The following is a 24,593-nucleotide window of genomic DNA, read 5'->3' on the forward strand; positions in this document are numbered from 1 at the left end:
TGCTGCTTCTCTGCTCGAGAAAGTCTTGATCCCTGCCCTCCTGTCCCAGGTTGTGTCAGAAGTGCGGGAGCCGCAGGCCGGGGCACGTTCTGTGACTGACAGAGGCAGAAGCACCAGCATTCCCTCTCTCTCCATCTCCTCTACCCCTACCCCTATGTCCTATCCCAGACAGAGACTCCAAATCACCTGTTTTAAAGCTAAGCTCCATGTCACCGCTGCACCCTCATTGTCTCATGCCACCGCCCCCGGGAAAGACTGTGTGGATACCAGGGAGCGGCAAAGTGTCAGGAGCTGATGGGCCGTTTGCAGGTTCCATGGCATCTGAAAGGACTCTAATCACATCCACATGTTTGGCATGTTAATAGCTGCGCTGTCTTTGTGCCGATTTTGTGTGTGAGCCAGTTGAAGTGGTAGATGCATGACCTTGTTGTGTTCTGGCCGCAGCCCTGTGAGCTAGGGCCCATCATTATTGTCATCTTCACAGATGAGGTGACTGAGGCCCTGAGGCTGTTAGTAAGTGGCAGGGCTGGGATTCCAGACTCCACCCCAACACCATGTTCTGTAGCCTGTCCAGGTACATGTTCCAGAAACTCAAGCAGCAGATTTTGCCAACAAACTCCCTGACTTTCTTATCTAAAAGAACAAATGACCATAGAGCCTGGGAGAGGAGAGCAGCAGCTGTGGAGGGGGCCCTCCTTGCCCTGCCGCAGCCCTGGAACTAGGATGGTCTTGGGAGAGAAATGAACCTGGGGGAGTTGTAGATCCCCATCTTCTGTGGGGCCCTCTACCCACTGACCGTTTGGCCTGCTCTACCTCTTGCTTATATCCACGTGTGTCTCCCCCACAAGCCTGAGGACAGGGAGTCTCTGCCCAGAATGTGGCCCAAGACCTACCATGGGGGGCAGGCTGCCAGCAGCCTAGGATAGGACCCAGGAGCTCAGTCCTGGGAGGCGGATGTCGTGGGCTCCCACCCTGACTCCACCACTGAGGTGCCATGGACCGGCAGGCTGCATCTTCTCTCTGTGCCTCAGTTTCCCTGTGCATAAAACAGAACTGTGATAGTAGGACTTCCTCCCCGGGTCGTTGGGAAGATGGTGTGAGAAGATCAACATAGAGTCAGTGTTTCCTATGCAAGCAGCATCAGAATGTTGGGGGAAGGAACATGGTGTCCAGTGGGGTCCTCTGTGCAGAAACCTCTCCCCCACCTGAGACAAATGGCTGTGACTAGATACCAGAGACGGAGGAAGCTGAGCCCTTGTCCCTGTGACTGGGCCCTGGAGGAGGGGCAGCCATACAACATATGGTGGCTGGAGGCAGGCCCTCTCCCTCTCCAGCAATTTGCTGGGTCCACCTTATCTGAGGCAGGCCCACCAGTGTGCTTTGTTTTCTGCCCCTAGACCTACCCTCCTGGGGGAGAATTAAAAGTGCCCCTTGTTGCCCCCATCTCCTGCTGTGTGTAGCCCACCCTGCTCTGCCCTACTGCTCCTTGCATTTGCTCTTTAAGGAACATGTTGTTAGTGACTTTCCCTGTTTCCAGTAATTCCTTTTGTTTCTACTACAATAATCCGTCCTTACCACGGGGCATGCTTTCAGGTGGATGTCTGAAACCATCACAGTACTGTTTGTTCCTATAAATACACACCTTCTCACATAAAGGGAGCACTTTACAGCTTCTCTTGGTCACATCCAAATAGCCAGCATCACTACTCTTGTGCTTTGCAGCCATTGTCAAGTAAAATAAAGTTGACCTGAGCACAAGCACTGTGATGCAGTGACAGTGTGGCCACCAAGACAGCCACTAAGTGACTGGCTAGCTAGGGTTTCTTGCAGGGAGCACCTAGAGCGTGAAGACACCCAATGGAGGGATGATTCTCACTACTCAGAAGGGTGTACAATTTAAAACTTAAACAGGCCTTATTTCTGGAATTTTGCGTTTAATATTTTCAGACTGCAGTTGACCATGGATAACAAACTGGAAAGTGAAATGCTAGCTATAGATCTCCTTGCTCTACTTTTCCCTAGGTATTTTCTATTTTAGTGAAAGTGGTGCTCACACCTGTAGAAAGTGATCTTCTCCTTTGGGGTGCCCATCACGAGACACAAGCCGGCCTGTCTGCGCCACCCACCTGTTGGTGGAGGTGTGCTGTGCTGGTGCTCGAGGTGGGGGTGCACTCGACGGTCACTGCTGTGGTGAGCTCGGCCAGCTGGCATCATCCCCATCACCTCTACTCACTCACAGCAGATTCAGAGAAAGCGGGGACTCAAGCTTGCCCTCCAGGCCACCCAGTCTGGTGGGATGAGGCTGGAAGCCTGTCAGCATGGTGGCTCTCTACAGACACAGCTGGCAGGAAGGAGTGTCGGGGGGAGATCTGGGGGCAGCACTGAGGTCCAGCCACTCTCCAAGGAAGCAGAGGGGTTCGCGTGCCAGACTGGGTGGGCTAAGCTCCCTGTGTGCACAGGGGCCTGGAGATGGGGCCTGAGGAGTTCCAGGGACCAGGGAGTCTTCCGGGGAGGAATGGAAGAAGGGAGTCAGCAGGGATGAAGCCGAAGAATTAGGTGGTGGGGATGGGCTGAAGAGTGCTTGGAGGTTACCTGTGGGCTGGGGCGATGCAGTGCTTACCTGCCTACCCATGTACTTGTTATCTCTGCTCATCTACCTACCTACTCACCTCCTGGTCATTTCTCCTACCTCCCCAACTACCTGTCACCCTAACTACCATCTACCTGCCTACCTGTGATTTCTGTCTACCTGTCATCTTCATTTAAATGCACCTTCCTACCTGTCATCTCTACCTGTCATCTTCCCACTCATCCACCTGCCCATCTTCCATGCACAGGTCTTTTGCTGGGGAGGCAAGGTCTGATTTGGGTTTGAGATAGTGGGACAGTTTGCTGGTGAGAGCAGACTTGGAAGAAGCTGGGGAGGGTCTGGGCCAGAGGTGATAAGAGCCCCATAGAGGCAGTTTTGTCCCTGCTGACGGGTGGGGATGGGCCAGGTGTTCAAGTGTGGGCTCTGACTTAAGTCACTAGGGGGGCAGTGGCCCCTGGGAGCACAGAGAGGTCTTGGTGTGCTTCTGACCCTTGCCCAGATCTGCCTGTCACTGAATAAAGGGTGTGAAAGTGGGGCATGTCTCTGAGGTGTGAGCAGGAGGCTCAGGGGACCCTGGAGTCAGGAAGGAGGTCCCCGTGCGGGCAGAACAGCGGTGTGTGTGGCAGGGAGTACCTTCCCGTAACCCGAGGCTGTCGGGGGTGGGGCTGCTCTTGCCTGCTCTGTGTTCTTGCTGGTGGTCCCCTCCCAGGCCAGGGGACCCAGCTATTGAGGATGGAGCAAAGTGAGGGCTTGTGAGAGACCCAGGCCCTAGTGAGGGTCGAGCTGCACAACCCCAAGGGTAGGGGCCTCATCAGGTGCTCGGTACTCATGCTGGCTCGGTGAACGTCCGCTGCTCCATGTTAACAGTTATTTTTGCCTCTCTTTCGTGTCCTTTCTTACAGCCCCCACCTTCTGGTCCTTTCACCTCCTCCTTTGGAGGGGCAGGATTCTCCGAGGACCCCTTTAAAAGTAAACAGGACACTCCCGCTCTGCCTCCGAAGAAACCTGCTCCTCCACGGCCTAAACCGCCCAGCGGTCAGTACGCTTTCTTCTCTCGCCGCCACCCACCCACCCACCCACCGTCATAGGACAGTGGGGGACTGAAGGCCCAGAGTAGAGCTTTGCTGTGAGGTTTGCACATGGAACAAGAGGGTCTCCCCTGTGCCCATTCGCCTTGGTCCATTCGTGGTGTGTACTTGGAGCACACCCCCCACCCCATCCGGTGGGCCAGGTTCTGTTCAGGGCCCAGGATGGTCTCCCAAAGGCCCAGGGCTCAGGGCCCTCCTCAGTGCCAGCAGACATGCCACACAGCCCCTGGCTGAGCATGCGGTCGGCGCTCTGTGGTCCCTCTGGTCTCTTCACCCCACTGAGCTTTCCCCAAGTTGACTTAGGGTGGTCCAGGGGTACGGACAGCAGCTGAGCCTGCCCTCTGGATCCAGTATCTCCAAACTGGTCAAGGACTCAGGATGGGGCAGCAAGGGTGAGAGGGGCTTCCTTGGCTGCGCTTGACAGAGGAGGCCGGATCTCTTCCACTCCCATCCCGGCATCTCAGCAGGTGGCTCCCAGCAAGGAGTTTCCTGCAGATCCTACCTTGCCTGTCTGTGGCTGGTGCTGCCATTTAGCTCAGCCTTGGCTCTGGTTCCCTCTGATGATTCTGGAGACTTATAAGTCATGTGCGAGGCTTCTGTGTGATAGTCATAGGCCCACAGGCCAGGCACCAGACTTGAAAGCCACGGAGGGACTCACTGCAGTTGCCCAGTCCCTTTACCTTTCCCACTCCGAGGTCCTCAGCACCCTGGCCAGCACTCGTCTTTCATTCCCTGGTCTTCACGCAAAGTCTCACCCACACTGTCTGGAGACTGTGGTGCTCCCTTGGTCCTGCCTCCTGCTCCTCCTTCCCTCCTGAGCCTGCTCCTTCCCTTCAGTCTGCCCCGGGGGCTCCGCTTTGTGTCATCATTGCAGCATCCTGAGTCTGTAGTTATGAGTGGCCACTGTTCCCAGGCTGCCCACACTTCCTACACGAGATATACTTGGCTGTAGAGACAGAGGACAAATTATTCTTAAAATGCTGCCTTACTCCCCTGCCATCAGGGCCAAAGCTTTCTCTCAGGGGGACGGGCACCCTGTCGCAGAACCCAGTTTGCCCTGCTTGCGGATGAGGTGTCAGAGAAAGTTTAACCATGGGCCTGGTGGATTTATAACAGATTTTCTGTGAGCTATGAGGAGAAACAGATGCATAAAGAGATCACTTCCATCAGCCGCACATCAAAGGCATCTACCATAACACAGAGGAGAAAAGCAAAAACAACAGAGGAATTCCCTCCCATCTCTGAGAGGCTGCGTGTGCCTTAGACGGAGGCAGCAGCTCCTAGGGGACCCTCGACAACCTCCTGATGGAATTAGCCTCGAGCCTCCTCATTCCACCTCAAAGAGAGGAGCCAGTGCACATACGTGCATAAGTTCTTGAGTACATGCAGGCACACGTGTGTGTACATACTCATTCTGCTTGCACACATGGGCATGTGTACATATGCACACAGGGGCGCATATTCACATGCATCCACCCTCGTGTTCAGACCGCACAGGTGCCCACCCGCAGAGCATTGCAGCAGTTACGGGACCTCGGGGAGGAGCTGCTGCCCTCATCTGCCGGCAAGTGTGAGCTTCATTCTCAGGGTTCCTTGGAGACTCTCACTCCACTTCCTCCCCTTCCCTGAATCAGTTCTGGCTCTGCATTGAGCTTGCCCTCATTGTTCCTTCCCTCGGTCTCCATCTGTGAGCCTACCCTCTCCCCCATCGGTCTCCATCTGTGAGCCTACCCTCTCCCCCATCGTGGCTTCTTTTCCTGTGTGCCTAGACTTAGAGACCAGGGCGTGGTGAGCCCCCTGGAGTTGGTTTCAGAGCTCAGTCTTTTTAGCGTGCTTTGGGACATCTGGGCCGGTATCCCCGGGTCTTAGGCTGCCTTTGTTCGTGGCTTTGTGCTGCCACACCTGCACTCTGGCTTGGCCTGTAATGTGTCCCAGATATCCTGTTCACGTCAACAGACCTTTAGGGAGCATTCACTCGACCATTACCTGTCTGGACCTACTAGGACCCGTAAGTAAGTCAGGGCAGGCATCGTGATGCCCTTTATTTACCATGGAAAGGGAAGTGAGAGAGGCCACATGGGCCACCCAGAGTCATGCATTGAGGTGGCAGCAAGGGCAGCCCTAGACCTGCTGACCTACCGCCCGCCCCAGCCCCCCGTCCGCTGCCCCACTGCCTCCCCCACCAGGCCTCCCAGCCCCATAGACAGCTGTGATGAGAATCACACTGGGAGGTTAACAGTGCTTTGGAAAACCATCAGCTCACGTGCAGTGTCGACTGTGACCAGCCATGATGTGTCTGCATAGAGACCTAAATGCCTTGTCTGATTTTTTTACCTAGAAGCGATGGCTGAACAGAAAAGCTCCACACTGTACACGCTGCTCGGTGGTAGGTGCATTCCTGTGGCTGTTGTGTTTGAGAGCTTCTGAGGGCATTCTGCTGTGGTCTCAGACTAACCTCTTACACCAGCTGCGGAACTCGACATCAGCCCATCAGTTGACTTTCTTACAAGCTGCATTTTTGGGGCAAATGTCTGGCAGTCTGGGGAGGCAGAGGAATGTGTCTGCCCCTTGCTGCTTTTCTGGTCAAGAGAGTTAAGTCCCAACTGCACACCGTATGGAGCAAGGCTGTTTAAACTGGGTGAAGCCTGGTAGTTACCTGGGTTTTGCAGGACAGGTTGGCAGATGAGTGGAGGGGGAAGTCCTGCCTGAAGCATTGTTATGGAAACACCAGGCGTCCCTCTCGTTCTCGTGCTTGCTTAGGATGAGATGCAGCCTAGAGTATGTCCAAGTGTTGGGGTTTCTTTGGTTTTTGTTTTTAAAGAAAAATAGAATCCAACAGGTTGAAAGTAAGAGAATGGAATGTGCTTTTCTGCCCATCTCCACTGACCGGACCCTTTCTTGCGTGGCGAGTCCACGTGACCAACATGAGGGGTGGCCACCTTCCCCTGGAAACGCGGTGTGGGTGTGATCGCACTCAAGGGCCTTCCTGACACGGGGTGCGGTTGGAAGTTGATCCCAGCATGGCTCTGTGGGGAGGAGGTGGGGTAGGCACCCTGGTCCGGGGGCTCTGTGGCCCTGTGGACACAGGCAGAGTGGACAGTCCAGGCTGCCCAGTGATTGTGGTTTTTCTTCCAAACCAAACACACCTTCACACCTGTACTCACAGAAGCCAAGGTGACAGGACCTGCTCTTCCAAAATCTCACTGCCCTGCACAGGACATGGGTTTGAGGTCGCTGCTTTCCCACCTGGGGCTGGCTCGTCCAGGAGGCACAGAGGTCCCTACTACCTGCAGGGTATCTGCACCTGGAGTTGGTGCCATGTGTGAAGCCAGGACAGGCGAATCTGAAGCTTTGCCCCGTGACTGCTGAGATGCCTGTGCCTCTAGTCCCAGGGAGCCAGCTGGATTGGGCTGGTTTCTGGACAGGTGTTAGAGGGAAGCCCTGAGTTCATGTTGTGGCCCTGCTGCTTATCTCCCTCAGGGGCTTGGGACAAGAGTCTTAACCTTGCTGAGCCTCAGTTTTCCTGCCTGAGCACAGGACCCACTCTGGCTGAGCAAGTGCCTGTGGGGGGTAGAGTACTGGCTCAGTGATCACTCACAGTGTGACGTGTGTGACGCGCATCACCCTGGGCACAGGACCGGGAGGTGGGATCCCCCTTCTGTAGGCTTCTTTAACCAGGAGAGACTGGGAGTGGGCTGTGTGTACACAGGGTTTATTGGGATCCTTTCTCCCCACCAGGCTGCAGGTTAGCAAGACCCTTTTGCAGTTGAATAAAGCCAGAGTGTGGTTAGCTGAACTACAAAGAGGGCTCCAGGGGCCCCTCTGGCAAAGCTAAGCATTGCTGCTCATACAGGGCCAAATGCATGTTTGGGCCTGAGTCATACATGGTGTGTTGCATGCACTGGAGGCTGCATTGTTCACATTCCAGGGTAATTGTTTTTTATTTGTTCTTTTTAGCCTGATTGAAGTTTGACATGCAATAAAAACACTTACTAAGTGTCAGCCTGTGCAGTCATGGTGGGGGGACCCTCTACCTGGGAGCCTTGCCGAAGTTCCCAGGAGAGAGATCTGGTGTCATACTGTCAACCTGAAGTCCTCAATTCTCTCCTGACCCCAGCCAGAAAGTATACCCTTGGGGACCGTCATGTCACCCTTTGGGCCTCTCACTGGGCTTTGGCACTGAATTCTCTGTGCCTAAAGGTCTTCTCTAGAAAGGTCTGTCAAGCTATTGAGTAACCAGCAGGTGTCTGTTTGGGGTTGAGAGAATTGGTTTCTTCCAGGCACATGCAAATCAGACAGCTTCGAAACCTGTCAGTTGGAGTCTGTGCACACACCTCCCCAGGTAAACAGTGTGTATTTTCTGCAACGGGCAGAGATCGAGATCAGTCAGAACTCACTGCTGAAGAGTTTCTAGGTAAAAGTTGTTGATTTGCAAAGGGAGAAACAGATTTTTTTTCAAGTGCAGGAAATGGCTGTGTGGGTGTCAGTGATTGGGCCTCCTGCCGCACAGCGACAGATAGTGGGACCCTGTGCCTGGCCCCACCCTTGCCACTTCCTGCAAGTGCAGCCCTGCTTTGCGGTTCCTGTAGCACCCGGTGACACCAGCTAGCACGCCTTCACCACTAACCAGCCAGTCACCTTTAACCTCTCCACAACTTAATTGTCCTTTTATTACTTCTAATGGCCTTTTCACCCCCAGAATAAAACCATGCACACACTTAACGAGGTCTTTTTGCCCCTTTCCCACTTCTCATAATCCTTGTGATGAACGTAGGCGAACAGTATACTATTTAACCTGCGTCCCGTGTGATTCAGATAATTCGAGAAAAAAAGAAAGAAATTATTTTTTCCTGCGAACATGAATCCACACAGGGTGACTGGCTAAGAGGGGTTTTTTGTGTAGTTTTCTGGTTGCCACCCACCCTTGGGCCAGCCCGCGTGCTCAGCAGTCACCTTAGCAATCCTGGGGGAGCTGCCACAGCAGGACGTGGTCACGCAGGAAGCCCTGAGTGCCTGACCAGCGCCGGCCGGGTATGTGCTCGGTCCCTCCCCGCGTTCTGAGAGGCCAGGCTGAGGCGAAACCAGGGTGGTCGTCCTTCACCCACATGGGTCCCGACCTCATGTTTATCACACAAGATCCACTTTTAAAATGGCTTCTCCAGTTGAGCCGTGCGGTTAGCACCTCAGCCTTGAACTTAACTACTTTAATTCCGTTCCCACGATGTTTTCAAAGAGATAATCAGTGGGTACAAGTGAAGTTCTAGAATGGGACAAGTGGTTCACTGCCAGCTCGAGGAGCCTGGAGGATTTCTGCACTGCTGGCCAGCCTTTGGAGCCGCCTCTCCCGCCCACTGGCAAGGTCTGTGTCAGGCTGGGCGTGACCCCTGAGAATGAGTGCTCAGGAGCTGGCGGGACCCTGACAGCGGCAGAGGGAGAAATGTCGTTTTACTCTCAGCCTCTCTTACAAGTGAAGTGCCTGGAGATGGGCTCTTCTTTGGGTGAATTTCTGTTCTGCAAAGCCAGCTGAGTTTGAAAATAGAAGCATTTGCCTATCTTAGCACACACCCACCCTCCTGCACCCAGAAGGGCGGATTGAGTGGGAGTCAAGTGACACAGTCGTCACCTGGTGTGCAGTGTGGTGCAGATGCCCGGACTGGGGGTCCTTGGGCATGGAAATCAGGGCACAGCTGGCTCAGCCCTCCGGGATCCTGGCGGGGGTCTTAGGGTGGGCGGCAGAGAGCCTAATTCTCATCCTGTGTCTGAGCCTGGGGATGAACATACAGGAGTCACTGCCCTGCCCCGGACTTCTCCCCAAACACTGTGGTGCCTTGTGTACCTGCCATCATTCCTCCCCCAGCCTCTGGTTCCCACTACAGCAAGGCGAGGGGCCAGAAAGCTGCTCCCTGTGCTGCTCCTGCTTTTATCGCTGGAGTGAGCATGGTTGCTCATTTCTTCTTGTCTTTCTTACATTGGAAGCACTGAGTCAACCCCCCCTCCTTCCACCGTTGTCAGCTGAAAAACAGCATGCGTGTGATTGACTGGGAGGGAGATTGTCATAAAGAGGGTGAGAGGTGGGGGTCCCCCGTTCTGCTACTGGCTCTCCTGACTCCTGAGCTTCCCCCACAGCAGGAGAAAGTTCCTGACGGGCTCTTTTCTTTGCCCTGTGGTGCACACATGCCTTCTTACTGCTTCCAGACCCGCCGCGTGGTACCCTGGTGATTTTCTCAAATGTGGGCACAACGCCTGTCTGCCCCAGCAGAAGCAGCATTCTGGCAGCATCAGCGTGCCTCTGTAGGGAGGAGCAAAGGCAGTGGCCCTTGTGGTGTAGACCCAGGGCCCCGCCACCTGGCGCACCTAGTGTCTCCCTATGTCCCCAAGGCACCTGAGGCCCCAGAGGGTGCAGGCAGGCTGGTAGAGTGTGTCGAAGGTGCATATCAAAGAACAAATATGCTATTTCAAAAAGCAGAACTCTGACACCTGCAGTCCGTCTTCTTTTTGTTGTGAGGACTGAGTCGGGGTTTGTCAATTCATGTGTGAGTCACACAGCTCCCTCCCGTTGTTGCTACAGAACTAGTGTAGCCCATGCCAGGTTTCCTACAAATAAATGTCATGGTAGCCTTTCCTGGAAACCTCGAAAGGGTATTTGTCTTTGGAGGACCTGGACCGTGTGGCTACTTTGCCCCGTTTTTCCTTTTCCCTCTGACGCCAGTGACCCCACACCCACCAGGCTTCTCACCCAGTGAGGTTTCCATGACCTCTGAGCACCCCAGACGCCTCCCAGAGGATGGGAAACGCCAGTTGTGGGGGAGCCTGGTGGATAATAGTAAATATTTGTTCAGCTTTTCTCAACAATTCATAACCAAACCTCATCCTGTTCCCTTCAATGCATTAAGCAGATTTTCTTAAAATTCGGTAAATATTTTTAGTGGAAAATCTCAATGCTCTGATGGTGGGACCTCAGATTTTATCTGCAGGGCTGTGCTACTTGGCACGGCTTTGATCTGCCGCTCGCCTTCTCCTCGAATGTGCAGCAGTGAGCGCAGGGCTGTTTCTGCAGGACTCCCCACCCGCAGGTCGGTGGGGCGGTTCTGTGTGTCCTCGCCCTCCATGGCCCCCCATCGTGGGAGCCAGCGGGGAACATGCCTGCGTGTGGGTGAAAAGCAGTCTTTGCCAGTAAAAAGTTCTCTGAGTGATCATGAGTTTGAAGGGTGCTCTGGACAGCCCGGTCCTCTCCTTCTCTCCGCCCCGCCCGCCCCCCCACAGTCCACCTGTTTTGCTGGGGAAGTGGGGGTGGGCAGGGAGGGGCTGAGGCAATGAGGAGCGCCCCCTCCCCAGCCACAGCTACCTGTGTAGGGTGACTCTAAGAAGCCTGGTGGTTGTGTGGGTGTCCCTTTTGTGTAGGGTTTGTGACAGTTCTGTGAGGATCCCCTGTAGGATGGGTGACAGTCGTGTGGGACTCCCAGCTTAGGTAGGATGGGTGATAGTTGTGTGGTGTCCCGTATTGTGTAGTGTGAGTGATGGCGGAGTGGACATCCCAGGTAGGGGCACCTGGTGGCAATGAGCACGTGCTTTGTTGTGTGGGTGATAGCTGAGGTGGGGCAGCTGTCCTCACCACAGACCTTTGTTTTTTATTTTTTTATTTCGTTCTGTTGTTTTTGTATTTATCTCTAATCTGCAGCACTGCATATTTCAACTCCCGTCCTGAATTTTATAAATAGAACCCAGCAAGTGTCTGGTTGGAATGAATATACTTATTCACTCTCACATGTATTTGTGATATTTTCATTTGTCAGATTTGTTGAGACCCTTAATCATCCAAAACTTCTCACTCTCCTCTTCAGTTAAAAATTTCGAAAAAGAGAGTATGCGTGCTTTCAGAGTTCTCAGTGCTCACATTTTTTTCAAGTTTGGTGGGGGCGTGTGTATTTGTGTTCCGTTCTTTTTCCATGCACCAGCTCTCAGGGACCCTTCATGGCCAGGGTTTCCTGAAAAGCATGTTGGGAAAAGCAGAACCATGAGATTCACTGCCAACAGCTCATTCTGAAGTCACTGCGCTGGTCCTGGCCACTTGGCCGATCCCAGCTCTGGGGGCTTTCTGGCCTCAAGAAGTTAAGAAATAGAAGAATTAAAGACATTTCTATCAGGGTGGAGCCGGCCACCAAGTTTTTTTTAACAGCACACACGCTGTGGTAAACCATCGGGCTCGTATTGTTTTTGCTGAAGGCAGTCCTGTGTGCGGTTTCGGTGCACCGCTTGGGTAACTGTTGAAACTGCTGCGGTTTGAAATAAGCCCTATTTTGCCTTCTCTTCAATCTTTCGTCCCTCTCCTCTTGTTCATGAAAACTACAGTGAGTGTTGGAGAATCCCAGTGGGTGCCGGTCAGCAGCTTGCAGCCCCCAGGGGGTCTCTCTTTCGTTTGACTTCGGTCACCGTCTTCTGCTACCCCGAGGGATTGGTGGTTCCCTGGGCAGAAATCTAGGAATGTGACACCAACCCATGCATGCCAGGCATCGTCCAGGGTAGCTTTTATGCCAATTTTTAAAAGATTTTTGTTCTCTGAAACACGCCTCAGTCATGACCCTTCCTTCCTTGTGGTACCTGGAACCGTAAAAAGGCATAAAAATTATGTAGCAAGTTAGCTCAGGGACATGGAAACTACTTAAAACAACTTAAAGTTACTCTGTCACGTTTGAGATAAGCTACACCTCAGAAAATCGGAAAAACGATTAAGGAGCTAGCAGAAGTGGTTACGTAAAAGTAGGAACTAGAACCAGAATTGTTTTAAAAGTTCAGCGGCTAAAAATAGTGGGGATGCAGAGAGGGAAGTTTGGGCTCTGGGCTGTCCTGCCGCGTGTCCTCCGCGGAAAGCCTCTGGTCGCAAGCAGAGTGTCAACCAAACTGCAAACACTCGCGATTTTGCACGCGTCTGTACAATAATAATTCATCCTCATGCTGAAGCACAAAAACAGACAACTGAGAAAAAAACCGTTGTTTTTTTTCCCCCTCTGAAAACAAGAGCAGTTGATGTGCCCTGGTTTCATGTTAACACAGTCATGATTTCTAAATAACAACGGTTTCAGCAACAGCAAAACCGGGCATGGGCAATTCTCGATGTGAATGATGCTTTTCATCTCCCCATTATCTCTTTGCTTGTCAGAAACCTCAGCTTCAAATCCCAGCAGGCTAGATTCTTTAACGCCACCCCACCCCCCTACCCCACTGCCAAAGCAATTAAAAAAAAAAAAAACACCCAAAAACCAAACCAGGGAGAAAGTCCTTAATTGAGAAAAAGGAAAACACAGAAGTGGATGATGGACTTGACCACTCAGACCCCTGGCTGGGTCGGCTGACCTCTTCAATCCACGAAAACATCTGGCCTTTGTGATCAGCTGCCCCCAGGATTTACTGCTGGGACCAGGGGTGGTGCCCTGCCCTCGGGCTCTCAGCCTATCTTCCAGCAATCTCCTACTTTTTTCTCTGTTAGAATTCTACTTTTTGGTCCATGATCATTTTAGCTTTTGGTAAAAAATTAGCCTGAGAGTGCAGCAGGGACTGTTGCTCTTTTTTGCAAAGGAGGGAAGCCAGACCCCCTTTATATCCCCCTCGATCCTCAGAGCTGTGGCCTTGAGTCCCTTGGAGGGTCCCGTGGAGCCCATGTGGCGGAGTCTGGCCCATGTGTACCCCAGAGGCTGGCTGGCTGGCCCCAGGGATGGAGCAGAATTTACTGGGACCTGCAGTTTGCTGAGCTCCACCAGCCACATGGAACTGACCCTGCGGGCCCCTTGGGTGTGCTGGAGGCTGGACCAGGACAGAAGTCAGTGTCATGGAAGGGGGCCAGAGCAGTGAAGGAGCCTGCAGAGGAGGACTGCACCATGGCGAGGGTGTTGGGGAAGGGAGAGGGTGTGAGAGAGACTAGCCGAGCTGGGCAGCACTGGGCAGTCAGGACAGTGGAAGTGGCTATGGAAGGGAGATCAGGGGTGGCCAGGCCATGAGATCAGCATTTGTCCCCTCTGGCACCCATGCCTGCGTCCCCATTCCTCCTTATACTGTCTCCCAGGGCACTCCTGCATGTGAGCTTGGGGTGCTCACACTGGCACAGTGTACAGGTGAGCGCTGGTCTCCATGGGCCCAGTAGTGGCTGCAGGTGCTCCAGGACACACATGCACACACACACAACCTTCCAGTGTGCTTTGCATGAGAACACTTTTATCTAGCCGTCATCAAGCCTTGGGTGGTGCCACCACTTGGAGTTTGGCACTCTCCCCAGGGCAGTTCTTTGGGGCTTTAGGACCTCTGAGCCAGCCACTCCACAAGAGGGCCTGCTGTGTGTCCTCTCCTGGGGGTGACACCTGCCATCCTCACAGGTGGCACTGCTCTGCAGTGAGGAAGGGGTGTAGAGGGTGGGAGGAGCCTAGATGGGGGCAGGGACAGGGAACTCTGCAGATGCTGGGTGAGGATCCTGGGGAATGGCCTGAGGTGAGGATGCGTACTTTACCTGAGCACCTGTGGCAGGGCAGAGCTGCAGTTGGGGGCCTTAGTTCCCTTTGGGGGTAGCAGGGTGCCCAGCAGGTCTGACTTCCAGGTGACGGAGCTACACTGGCCTGGCTACAACCCAGAGGCCTGGAGCATCATCCCTTGGTCTCTCAGAAGGGCCTGATCACAGGAGGCTTCCTTACTGCCTGCTGGGCATCGGAGCTAACCATCTTCTCCATGCCTGGGGGGATACACGGTTTTTTGGTAAAAGGCCAGATAATCAATATTTTGAGCCTTGCAGGAGTTACATTCTCCATCCCAAGGGCCCAGCTCTGTTGTAGATGAAAGCAGCACAGGGGACCATGAGCACATTGGCACAGCTTATTGGCATTGGCGGGTTCAGAGGGAAGGAAGTGCTGCCTGGGCCCTGGAGAGCTGTCAGGGTGAGATCAGGCAGAGTCCATTGTGCGCTGTAGGAGCCTTTATTATGGTGCAGGGTGAGGGTGCATGTGCCCTGCTGTTGAATGAAACTTCGTTCATTGTGTTCCCACTATTGGCAATAACCTGGCCCACAGATCCAGCAGATCTTGGAGTCTCCCGTTGCCAAACAAACCTGGAAAGGCATATGATTCCTCATTGAACTTTCTGGCAGGATGGCAGGGCTTATTTGCAGAAGCCACCTGTCCTTAAGCCACACGCCCCCAGCCACTGTCTCACAACCTCATTTCCCTTTAGTGCTAAACCTCTCTCTCTCTGCCCTGTTGGGTTCACCCGTGCTGGGATCCAGGTATCCTAGGACCATTCTCTTGGCAAGAGCCCAGAAAGGCCCAAACCCTGTCCTTTGTACTAAATGGACAGGAGCAGGAGCTGAAAAAGCATTCACACCCCAGGGCAACACAGCTGGGGGGTGGGGGCGGTGTCTGTCTGGTGAGGTGAGCTGCCTCCAGACCCTCACAGCTACACCAGAGTGTGGAGTGAGTCCCCCTTCATTGTAAACACCCCCCACCTTTTTGTTGTTGGAAGCCTGCCGTGTATTTTTGGGCTCAGCCATGATTGTTTTGTTTTTACTCAGCATGATAGTAAGTGTTGCCACGCTGAAATGAATCGCTTTGGAACATTCCCGTGTGCAAACTTTTCAAGGACAACTATACATTTTAACTGCTGTGGGTGGGGAGGGGAGGGGTGGGGGTCATCTGAAGTAGTTTTCTGGTATCACCCACAAACTGTTAACCCTGGATAAGCAAGAGACCAGCCATTCCCCCACCCCTTGGGCTCCTCCCGTGAGTGGCATTCCAGATCTTTCCAGAAAGGGGAGAAGATGTCTCAGTGGGCGCTTACCCCCCAGCCTCCTCAGTCAAGACTCCATTCTGTCTGTGGTCAGTAACTTGCATTTCTTTTTTTTTTTTCTCCTTTTTTTTTCTCCTGAACTTTCCAGGTAAAAGTACACCTGTAAGCCAGCTCGGTTCGGCAGACTTCCCCGACTCCCCCGATCCATTCCAGCCACTCGGGGCTGGCAGCAGCGACCCGTTCCAAAACAAAAGGGGGTTTGGGGACCCATTTAGTGGAAAAGATCCATTTGCTCCCTCCTCTTCAGCTAAGCCTTCTAAAGCCTCTTCCCTGGGCTTTGCAGACTTCACCTCTGTAAGTTGAGTTCTCCACCTCCGTGCCACCTCCTCCCCCTCCGCTTGCAGATTCTTTGGGGCTGTTTTTTTGGCTTATGTCTCCTGGAACCTCATGCCATCGCTCATGTTATTTATTCTGTACTGCTGCTTTCTGTAAGAAAAAAGTGTTTCTCAAATAAAAGGGCGCTGTGGTTTGGATACTTTGTGACCAGGGCACATGTCCTTCTGGTGTGGTGGCCGAATCTGGTGGCTGCATCCCTCTGTCCCTGTTGCTCCCTGTCCTGGTCGGCTGTGGACAGTTTGTCTCGCCCAGAGTGTTCACTGGTTTTCTGAAGCCGAGATGTCAAGCACTTCCAAAGTGTGAAAACAAAACTGCTCCAGTTATTACACTGGGGTCCTGCTATCCCTGAAATGTCTCTGTACAAGAGCCCTGTCTGCCCCACCTCAGTGCGTGTGGTGCAGCAAGTACGAAATGAAGGACCCAGGTGGGGTGCAGAAAGAAGAGCAGTTTGGGTTTTTAAAAACTTTTAGTTACCAGCCCTGACAAAAAGAGAAATACAATCACTCTGAAACTCTGCCCTTTTGCAAAAAAAAAACAGAAAAAAAACAAACACACAAAAAACCACCCAAATCCTCAAAAAGCTATTTAGCAAATTCAGGTGCCTTTTCAGAAGCTCATCCTGGTATTTTGTAAGTCTGGCTCTGTTTCTTGGTGGGAAAAAAATTCCAGATTCTGAAATGCTGTCACTTTGGGGTATTTTCAGCACCCTCATCAGGGCCCAACATCTTGTTCTCAGAGTTTCAGAGTTTGTCTTCCCAGAATCAGTTTCACTGTTGTGCACCCATGTTTTAAAAAAAAAGTTTTCTTTGTTCACATTTGCCAAGTACCTTGTTTCCTGGTTAGGGGTGATGTGCATCATTTAGAGATGCTCTGACCCCTAGGGTACCCTTCTTAAAACAAGCTCTGCCGTCCACACGCGCGCCCCACGAACACTCGATTCATTTCAGATCCACCTCACGCCCAGCTATCCTGTGGCTTATTGAAGCCACCCAAGACGCTGTTCTGTCCCTGGCTCTGGTGACCTGTGAATATTTTACAGCTGCAGTTAGCTAGGTTCCATTGACAGGCCGTGCACACTGTGGGTGTGTGCAAATGGAGACATTGTTCGTGAAAGCCAGGAACAAAACCTGCTTTATCTAGTTTCTTGAATGGCACCACGTTTGTTTTTTCGATGGAAAAAATATTAAATGCTGATGAAAAAAATAGAGCCATTCATGCATGACTCAGGTACTTTGTTTGGGGCAGGGCAGAGAGGTGAGTGGATTTGAATGGCAATTTGAAGAAATGACTGTTCTCTTTTTGAAATGCATAGATCTATTTCCTGTGGCCCCTCTGCTCCCCTCCTGGCAGCTGGGTTTTGGAAAACATTTGAAAAACACACACACCCAACGTTTCAAGCTGTCATTTGGCTCAACACTCCTGATTATTCTAGAAAAGTTGGTAACTTTGATTTTAAAACACTCTGGGTATTTCATTATCCTCATTTCCAGGCAGGGATTCTGATTCTGCCTGGTTCAGTTTGCAGCCCTGTTTCCTGTTTAAAATCACCTTTCCTGCTTCAGGTGCCCCGGTTTTTCCAGAGGAAATCTAGAAATCAGTGAGATTCAGCCCATTCGGATGGAGTGGGGTGGAGGAGAGGCAGGACACCAAACTGGTTTGGTTTGTCCCCCTCTGTCATACCATAGTCCAAAAACATGGTCAACACTTGCATTTTCATGGTGTCTGGGGGTTCAGCCCATCAGCCCGTGGTTTCAGGGTTCACTGGACTTTGATTTGTGCTAACTCAAAAAAGACCACAGTCGGTTTCTCTGGTGTGTGTATTTTAGCTCTCCCAGTAATACCGAGGGGTCTCGAACCACCCAGCAGACTGGCAGCGTGATTTTCAGATCGGGTGTTCTGAGTGCCGCCCAGACGTGGTTACCTATGCAAAGGCAGCTTGGTGTGTGTTGGAGTTCGGACACCAGTGTCACACAAGTACACAGTCCTCCTTTGGCGCCCTGGCTCTGCCGCCCTGGAACCCTGTTAATTTACGAGCCCAAGTTTCCTTCAGTGGATTACTTGCGCTTGTTCGTGGGAAAACTGTCTGGGATTTCTGTAAAAACCAGCCTTTCTGCCTCAGACAAATGTGTTTATTAGCAAGTGGTATTTCTAGGTGAGCAAATGGCCCTTTTTCCTGGAGGTCTGCATAGAGAGCAGAGCAGACGTCAGATGAGACGAGCTGTGTGTTGGAAAGTGAGGTGGATGCGATTTCAACATCAGAATAAGTGGGTTGATGGGAGGACACCAGAAGTGCCCTCCCAGGTGATGTGGTAGCGGTGCGTTGGATGCCGTAGGGTGCGGTGCTGTGCCAGCGAGGAAGGGCATCCAGGCTCCATGTGAGGAGTCCTCTGAACCACTGACCAGGAAGCACCCCGGGTGGGCACCCTTGAGCAGGAATTTTCGCAGGGCGGCACCCCTGTGCCCCGCCGAGTCTCAGTCCCATGACGGCACAAAAGCAATGAAGAGAGCAGAGCTGCCCGCAGGCGTCCCGGAGTCTGGCCCATCGTGCGACAGCCCCCCCCAGGTCAGAGGACTAGCAGATAGCCTCATCCAGGTGTCTCCAGCCGGGCCCGGAAAGGATTGTCAGCTGGTTTGAGGCAGAGACCCCCTTCCTCCAGCTTTCTTTCGGATGTCACAGCCCCTGGCGCTTCTCCAGTGCGTGTAAACCACACGCTTCTGTAGGTCTCCACATGGGGGCCTATACTGGCCTTGCACCCATTCACTAGAAGGCTTCTGGCATGTTCCTGTCAGCATGTTTCCTTTGGAAAGGTAGACCCTTGAGCAGACTGTTACGAGACTTGGGCTGAGCGGGGACCGTGGTGTGCCCTCAGCCTATCACTTGACCCCTCTGGGCCTTGGTTCCAGGTTTTGACCCATATAACCCGTGTCATTGCTCTTCAGGCCCCGACCACCCCTGCTTTGGGCAGGCAGAAGCCAGAGGCCCTGTCGTCAGACCTGTGCCCTCTCTCAGCCACCAGCAGCACCCTGGAGTCATTTCCACTAGCACTTGTTGTTTTTTCCTTGTTTTTCTCCTGTGGAGGTGTTGGGAAATTCCCCGCAGAGTGCAGGAGGCGATGGAGCTTATCTGTGACCACTGGTGGGAACACGAGGGGCGGGGACCAGTTTTCAGGGAGGCCCATTAAGCCTCTGAGCATTTTTCTCAGCAGTTTCTCTAAGAAAAGAAAACCTTTCCTCCTAGAACAGTGCTTCATTCTGACTCCTGAGACCGGATGGGGAGAGGCCCCCTGGCCTGCCCCACCTCTGCCTCCAGGCCACCTCTGCTCCAGGCTGGGCTCTCTCTGCCCAACCCACCCCGATTCCCTGCCTGGCTCCCCCACCATCTGGCCCTGTCTCCCACACCAGCCATGGAACCATGAAATGCTCAAAACTGCCAACTCAGTTGCCCCACTCGCTGGCCCAGTGAGCTTCCGAGGGGAGCTCTCAGCTCCTTTCTGGGGCCGACAAGCCCATTTCAGTCTAGCCCTCCACCCTCAGTCCTGGCAGCACCAAGGCTGGGCACTTGGTCCCTCCATACTCAGACCTGCAGATAGTCCCTGGAGGCCTGGGTACCATCTTGTACCCCAAATCTTCCTGCAGTGACAGCTGACTGTACCCCCTCGAACCAGCGAGAGTCCAGGGTGCTGGCACTTGGGCTCTGCCTTCACAGGCCTTGGTGTTCCCATCTGTCTCAGGACCCCACCTCCTGGGCTGTCACTGGGACGCACTGTGCAGACTCTGTGTGACAAGAAGGAGACATGAATTCCCATCACACATCCTTTTTCCAGTGCCCAGGGGGAACCTACAGGTGCCTCTACAGGAGCCCGTGTTGGATTGGGATTGACTGTGCACCATGCACACCTGTCAGAGGGCCAGCCTGCCTCTTTGTCTCCGGTGTCACCCAGTGCTTGGTGCCAAGGGAGACCAGAGCCCTGAACAGGACTCTTTGCTCTAGTGTCTGGGTCCACAGGAGCCAGAGTTGTCCCACCAGGAGGTGCCACGGAGTGACTGAGGACCTTGAGGGGAACCACACAGGAAGAAGAGTGTGTGAGATCTGGCTCTTCCTTCTTTAAAGCGAAGGGACCTCAAGTGAAGGTGTTTTGAAATCACCTGAGGATCAAAACCATTTTCTCCCTTTTTGAAAAAATAACTTTTAATAAATTGAACCTTTCGGAGAAAGACCCCGACAGTGAACACCACGTGGACTGAATGGCAGCAGAAATGCCAGGGTGCGTCCAAAGTGTGCTGGATCAAGGCTGGGCAGGAGGAGATACTGCATTTCAAGACTTGTCTCCACAGTTTTGGCCTCCAGACCCCTTTACACATTTGGGATTGAAGGTCCATTCAAGCCTGGCTCCGCAGTCCCAGCGCCTGTCACCCACCAGTGTCAGCAGCCTGCCATCAAGGCCCAGGCCTTATGGGGGCGCCATCCTAGATCCTCAGGGTTCAGCTGACCTCTGTCCCCCAGCTGCTTTCAGATGCCCCACCAATCCTGAGAGGAGGCCAAGCTGGGGCTTTTCCCACGCTCATGCTGCTGCATGGACTCAGTCCTGGGGGGTCGGGTCACTGGTGTTCTCTCAGTGTCCCACGCTCTTGTGTCATGTCACCTTCAGTTCCCTGCAGGGGACAGGTGGCTAGTTTCTCTGAGGTCCAAGGTAGTGGTTAAGGTTGGACTCAGCCCTGCTTTTCCATGCATGTGACCCCTCCCAGACTGGGTGTCAGGGCTGGGGTGTACATGTCCCCACCACACCCCCAACCAAGATACAGGCTTCTGGCTTTTTCTGGTTTTTCACTCCAGCCGCCATTCGTCCCAGTATTACGTGCAGTTCCCTGCACCCTTCCCATCTTTAACAGGACTTGTCCGGGTCCTCTCCCCTGCCCCCCATGCACCTCCCCCTCAGTGGGTGGCTGCAGCTCACAGGCCATGTAACCCAACCTTCCTTTTTCCTTTGCAGTTTGGCAATGAGGAACAGCAGCTGGCCTGGGCCAAGCGGGAAAGTGAGAAGGCGGAGCAGGAGAGGCTGGCGCGGCTGCGGCGGCAGGAGCAGGAGGACCTGGAGTTGGCCATTGCTCTCAGCAAGGCTGACATGCCCGCCGCCTAGACGAGGGCCACCGAGCACGTGCGCAGGGGCAGGACCGCCATGGGGGCGGGTTTTCGAAAGGAGAAAACTCCGAAGTCTGTATATATACACATACACACTCAGTGGTCCCCGTTTCACGTTGTGACATGCCACAGCCACTCTGAGGTCAAGGACTTGCTGGTCAGGGAGCCTCAGGCTCCGGGTGGCTCATCCCAGGTGAGGAGATGTGACTCACCCTGCAGAGAGGCTTGGAAAGACACAGGCCGCTGCCACCTCCACCACCTCTCCACTGTGACATCCCTTCTGGTGACAGTGACCCACCTGGAAGGAGCAGAGGGAGTGTGCAGTGTCACCCAGCCTTCCATCCTCTGCTCTAGCTGCTTCAGTACCAGTGCCAGGGCACACCCACCCTGCCGTCTCCCCAACCCAAGGCAGATGTATGCATTCATTGTATAAAAATTAAGTTTGAATGATTAATATAAAATATTTTAATACAAAACAGAAGAATCTTTTTCTTTTTTACTTAAGTGTTGTTTTTCTTGTAATGTTTGCATGTGATGTCACAGAGGCAGGCCAGCCCCTCAGTGACTTGGAGAACCAGGCTGGGGGTTTCTGTTGAAGTTGTGTTTGAGTAGATTCTGGGACCACAGAGAAAGCGATTGGGAAGTCTCATGGGTGCCCTGTCCCCCCAGGATGCAGCCCTTGGTCACCCTGCTGCTGTTGGAAAAGGTTCCTGCAGTTCACTGAGGCCTGACTGACATGGCGGGCGGGACCCTGGGGCAGTCTTGACGCCCTGCGCTCCAGCATCTGGAGACTAGGAGAGCTTCCCACCAGGATATAGCAGCATTCCCCTAGAACGTTCCAGAAGGTTGGACAGAACAGTTGGGATGACCTGAGGACATGCTGCGGACATTGCGGATTTGCCTCTGCTCTGCTCTCCCCTGTGCCCAGGCAGACAAGCTGGCTTCTCTCAGGTAAAGACGGTAAAGCTTTGCATCTGAGTAACCTGAGCACAGCCTTGGAACAGCCTTTATCCAGAGACCCCAAGACTGCAAAAAGGACAACATGCCAACCCCAGGACTAAACAGGCCCAGAACGTTCCAGAATCAGCCTTGACTGGGAATCAGGACACAGACCCCATCTGGTCCAGTTAGACTCCAGAAGCTCTTTTGTGATGTGCCTTCTCGGCGTGCTCTGTGTGTCCGGGGCCCAGTCCCTGCCTCGTCCCCTTCCTTCCCCAGCTGGGGCAGGGCTGATGACAACCCCAAACCCCTGCGATTCCGAGGGCTCGGTCCCAGCAGGAAATCATTCCAAGAGGTAGCATTGGCCCCCCGATGTCCGCGTGTTCTGCTCCCGGGGGTTCCATCAATAGCAGATGGAAAATACTGGGGGGAGAGCGACGCTGTTGCTGATGTGCATGTACTGTGTAGCTCGGCCCTCACATTCGTACTGAGCATGTGCGGACTTTTCTTGTCATGCTGTAAACAATAGTATGACAACCATTTACATACCATTTATATCGTGTAGGGTGTTACAAACAGCCTAGGGCTGACTTAAAGAGTGTGGGGGTGTGCGTAGGCTGCCTGCAACACTGTACGTGATGACCTCGAGCTTCCAGGGGTTTGGGTTTCTGTGGATGGCCTGGAACCAGCCCCTCTGTGGGCAACAAGGGACGACTGTTTATTTGCTCGTTTTTGCACTTTAAAGTTGCTGTTCAGACCTGGTTTGAGATGTGCAGAAAAATCACTAGAGTTCCCATAAGGCCCTCACAGTTTCTCCTGTTTTTCACATAATTCACGTGTGTGCTACATTTGTTACGATTAGGGAACCAGGACTGAGACGTTATTATTGACCAAAGTCCATGTGTTTTTCAGACTCCTCAGTTTTTTACTAATGTCCTTTTCCTGCCTGTTTCAGGCCTACATTACATTTAGTCCCCTGTCTCCTGAGGCACCTCCGGCTGAGATGGTTTCTGGGACTTGCTTGGCCCTGATGGCCCTGACAGTGCTGAGGAGCCCTGGTCACATGCCGTGTAGCTTGTCCCGGCTGGAGTCGGCCTGGTGATTTTCTCGGGGTTACCCTGGGGCGATGGCTGTGGGGAGGCCCCTTCTCACCCCATCACCCGAGGGTTCGTGTCTTCAGCACAGTGGATCAGAGCTGATGTCACCCTTGTTCCCTGGTGAGAGATTTTGAAAGACAGCTTTTCCGCCCCAGGAGTTTTGTTACCTGCCTTGGTTTCTGGGTGATGACTGAGGAGATTGAAAGGGAACCATAAATGGAAGTCTACGACAGGTTTAGGGGCATGTGGAGATCAGTGGAACAGTCTGAGCCCTGGGTAATCTCATTTCCAGGTTATGGGGGGAGATTCTCCTGAGGTTCTGGAGAGGGTGGGACTCCTTGGTGTCTGAGGCACCCGTGCAGTGATGAGGGTCTGGGGCTTGTTCGAGGCTCACAGGCCTTCTAACTTGTAAGGTGTCCCAGATCCTCCTGGAAGAGTGAGCAGCTTCCAGAATGTAGCTGGAGCTGATTCTTAAGGCTTCCACTTCCTGTGGTACAGCCACCGGAATAAATCACAATGCTGTGTGCCACATGCCCTACAGCCAGCCCTGTAGGGAAGGCACCATGTCACCCCTCTCCCAGGCGGGTGCAGCTCCTCCTTGAACATGAGACCCACACTGTCTATCTGGCACAAACCTCACAGTTCTCAGAGCAAGTCAACGTCCATCATTTTGTTCTAACCTCAGAGCAGCCTTGTAGGTGAAGAGGATGAGGTGTTAGCCCATTTTCCTGATGGGGAAACCAAGGCATGGGGCCTGCAGTCATTTGCCCAGAGCCCCAAAGCCAGCCAGAGGTAGTGGCTCAGCATTTACCATGTACCCAGAAGAGACACAGAAAGAGGCCCTTCACATCTTAGAAATGGGAGACCACACCGCAAATTGAAGACCACACAGCGAATTGAAAGATCTTACTCAGGGAAGTGGGATGGGCTTCGGGGAACGCACCAACCCCTGAATGCATGCTTGGGTGTCATTGTTATTTGTTTTTGTCCATGAATTTTTCATTCGACTCTTAGAGATTCCCAGATCCCCCACAAAAAGGTTATGAGCCTGTTTTAAAGCTTGGTTTCTCCTTCCCCGACCACACATACAGATATGTGCCCACACACATCTGCTGTGTACCCAGCCTCAAGTCCTCCGACCCATCCCCACTCCCATGGGCTCTGTGCTGCCCCTTCTCTGGCGGAGAACACGCACACCCTTTGCTGAAATGCAGAGCATCCAGTCTGAACACCTGCGTTGTGAAACCATCTAAACACAACAGCAGCCAGACACGCACGAGAACCCCCGAACCCACTGTCCAGCATTGACTCTTCTTTTGATTTCGCCACTTTTGTTTTCCCAGTGCCTTTCTCCCTTTCCTCCTCTTGGCAGAAGCACCTTAAACCGATTTGGTTGTGACGTCATTGACCCCTCCAAGTTCAAGTCCATGTCGCTAAGAAATGTGGCACCTTCCCCCACAACTGCCACACCATGATCACACTTAACAAAATGAAAAGTAACACCCTTCTGCTGTCAGTCACAGGCCATTTTTGATTTTGTAATATCACTGACTTAATGGCCCCGTGGTTGGAAGCCTGTGTCC

General features: G+C 53.1%; 1 protein-coding gene across 10 annotated transcripts in view; it reads left to right on the forward strand.

Moving 5' to 3' along the window:
• The window catches only part of EPS15L1 (epidermal growth factor receptor pathway substrate 15 like 1), a 97,129-nt gene extending 75,674 nt beyond the window's left edge, over window positions 1-21,455 (forward strand). For 6 of the 10 annotated variants that reach the window (XM_037029000.1, XM_037029001.1, XM_037028999.1 and 3 more), the window contains 3 exons: window positions 3,493-3,625; window positions 15,587-15,792; window positions 20,826-21,455. In XM_037029000.1, coding sequence (XP_036884895.1) covers window positions 3,493-3,625; window positions 15,587-15,792; window positions 20,826-20,972 — 486 coding nt within the window. In that variant the 3' untranslated portion in view covers window positions 20,973-21,455. Of the gene's footprint in view, window positions 1-3,492; window positions 3,626-6,016; window positions 6,065-15,586; window positions 15,793-20,825 lie in introns of those variants that run through there. The other 4 variants (XM_037029006.1, XM_037029003.1, XM_037029002.1 and 1 more) reach the window with 4 other exon arrangements.
• Window positions 21,456-24,593: the final 3,138 nt, after the last annotated feature.

This window comes from Sturnira hondurensis, unplaced genomic scaffold (assembly GCF_014824575.4).
Source record: "Sturnira hondurensis isolate 20B ecotype Veracruz unplaced genomic scaffold, ASM1482457v3 Scaffold0020119, whole genome shotgun sequence".
Classification (NCBI taxonomy): domain Eukaryota; kingdom Metazoa; phylum Chordata; class Mammalia; order Chiroptera; family Phyllostomidae; genus Sturnira; species Sturnira hondurensis.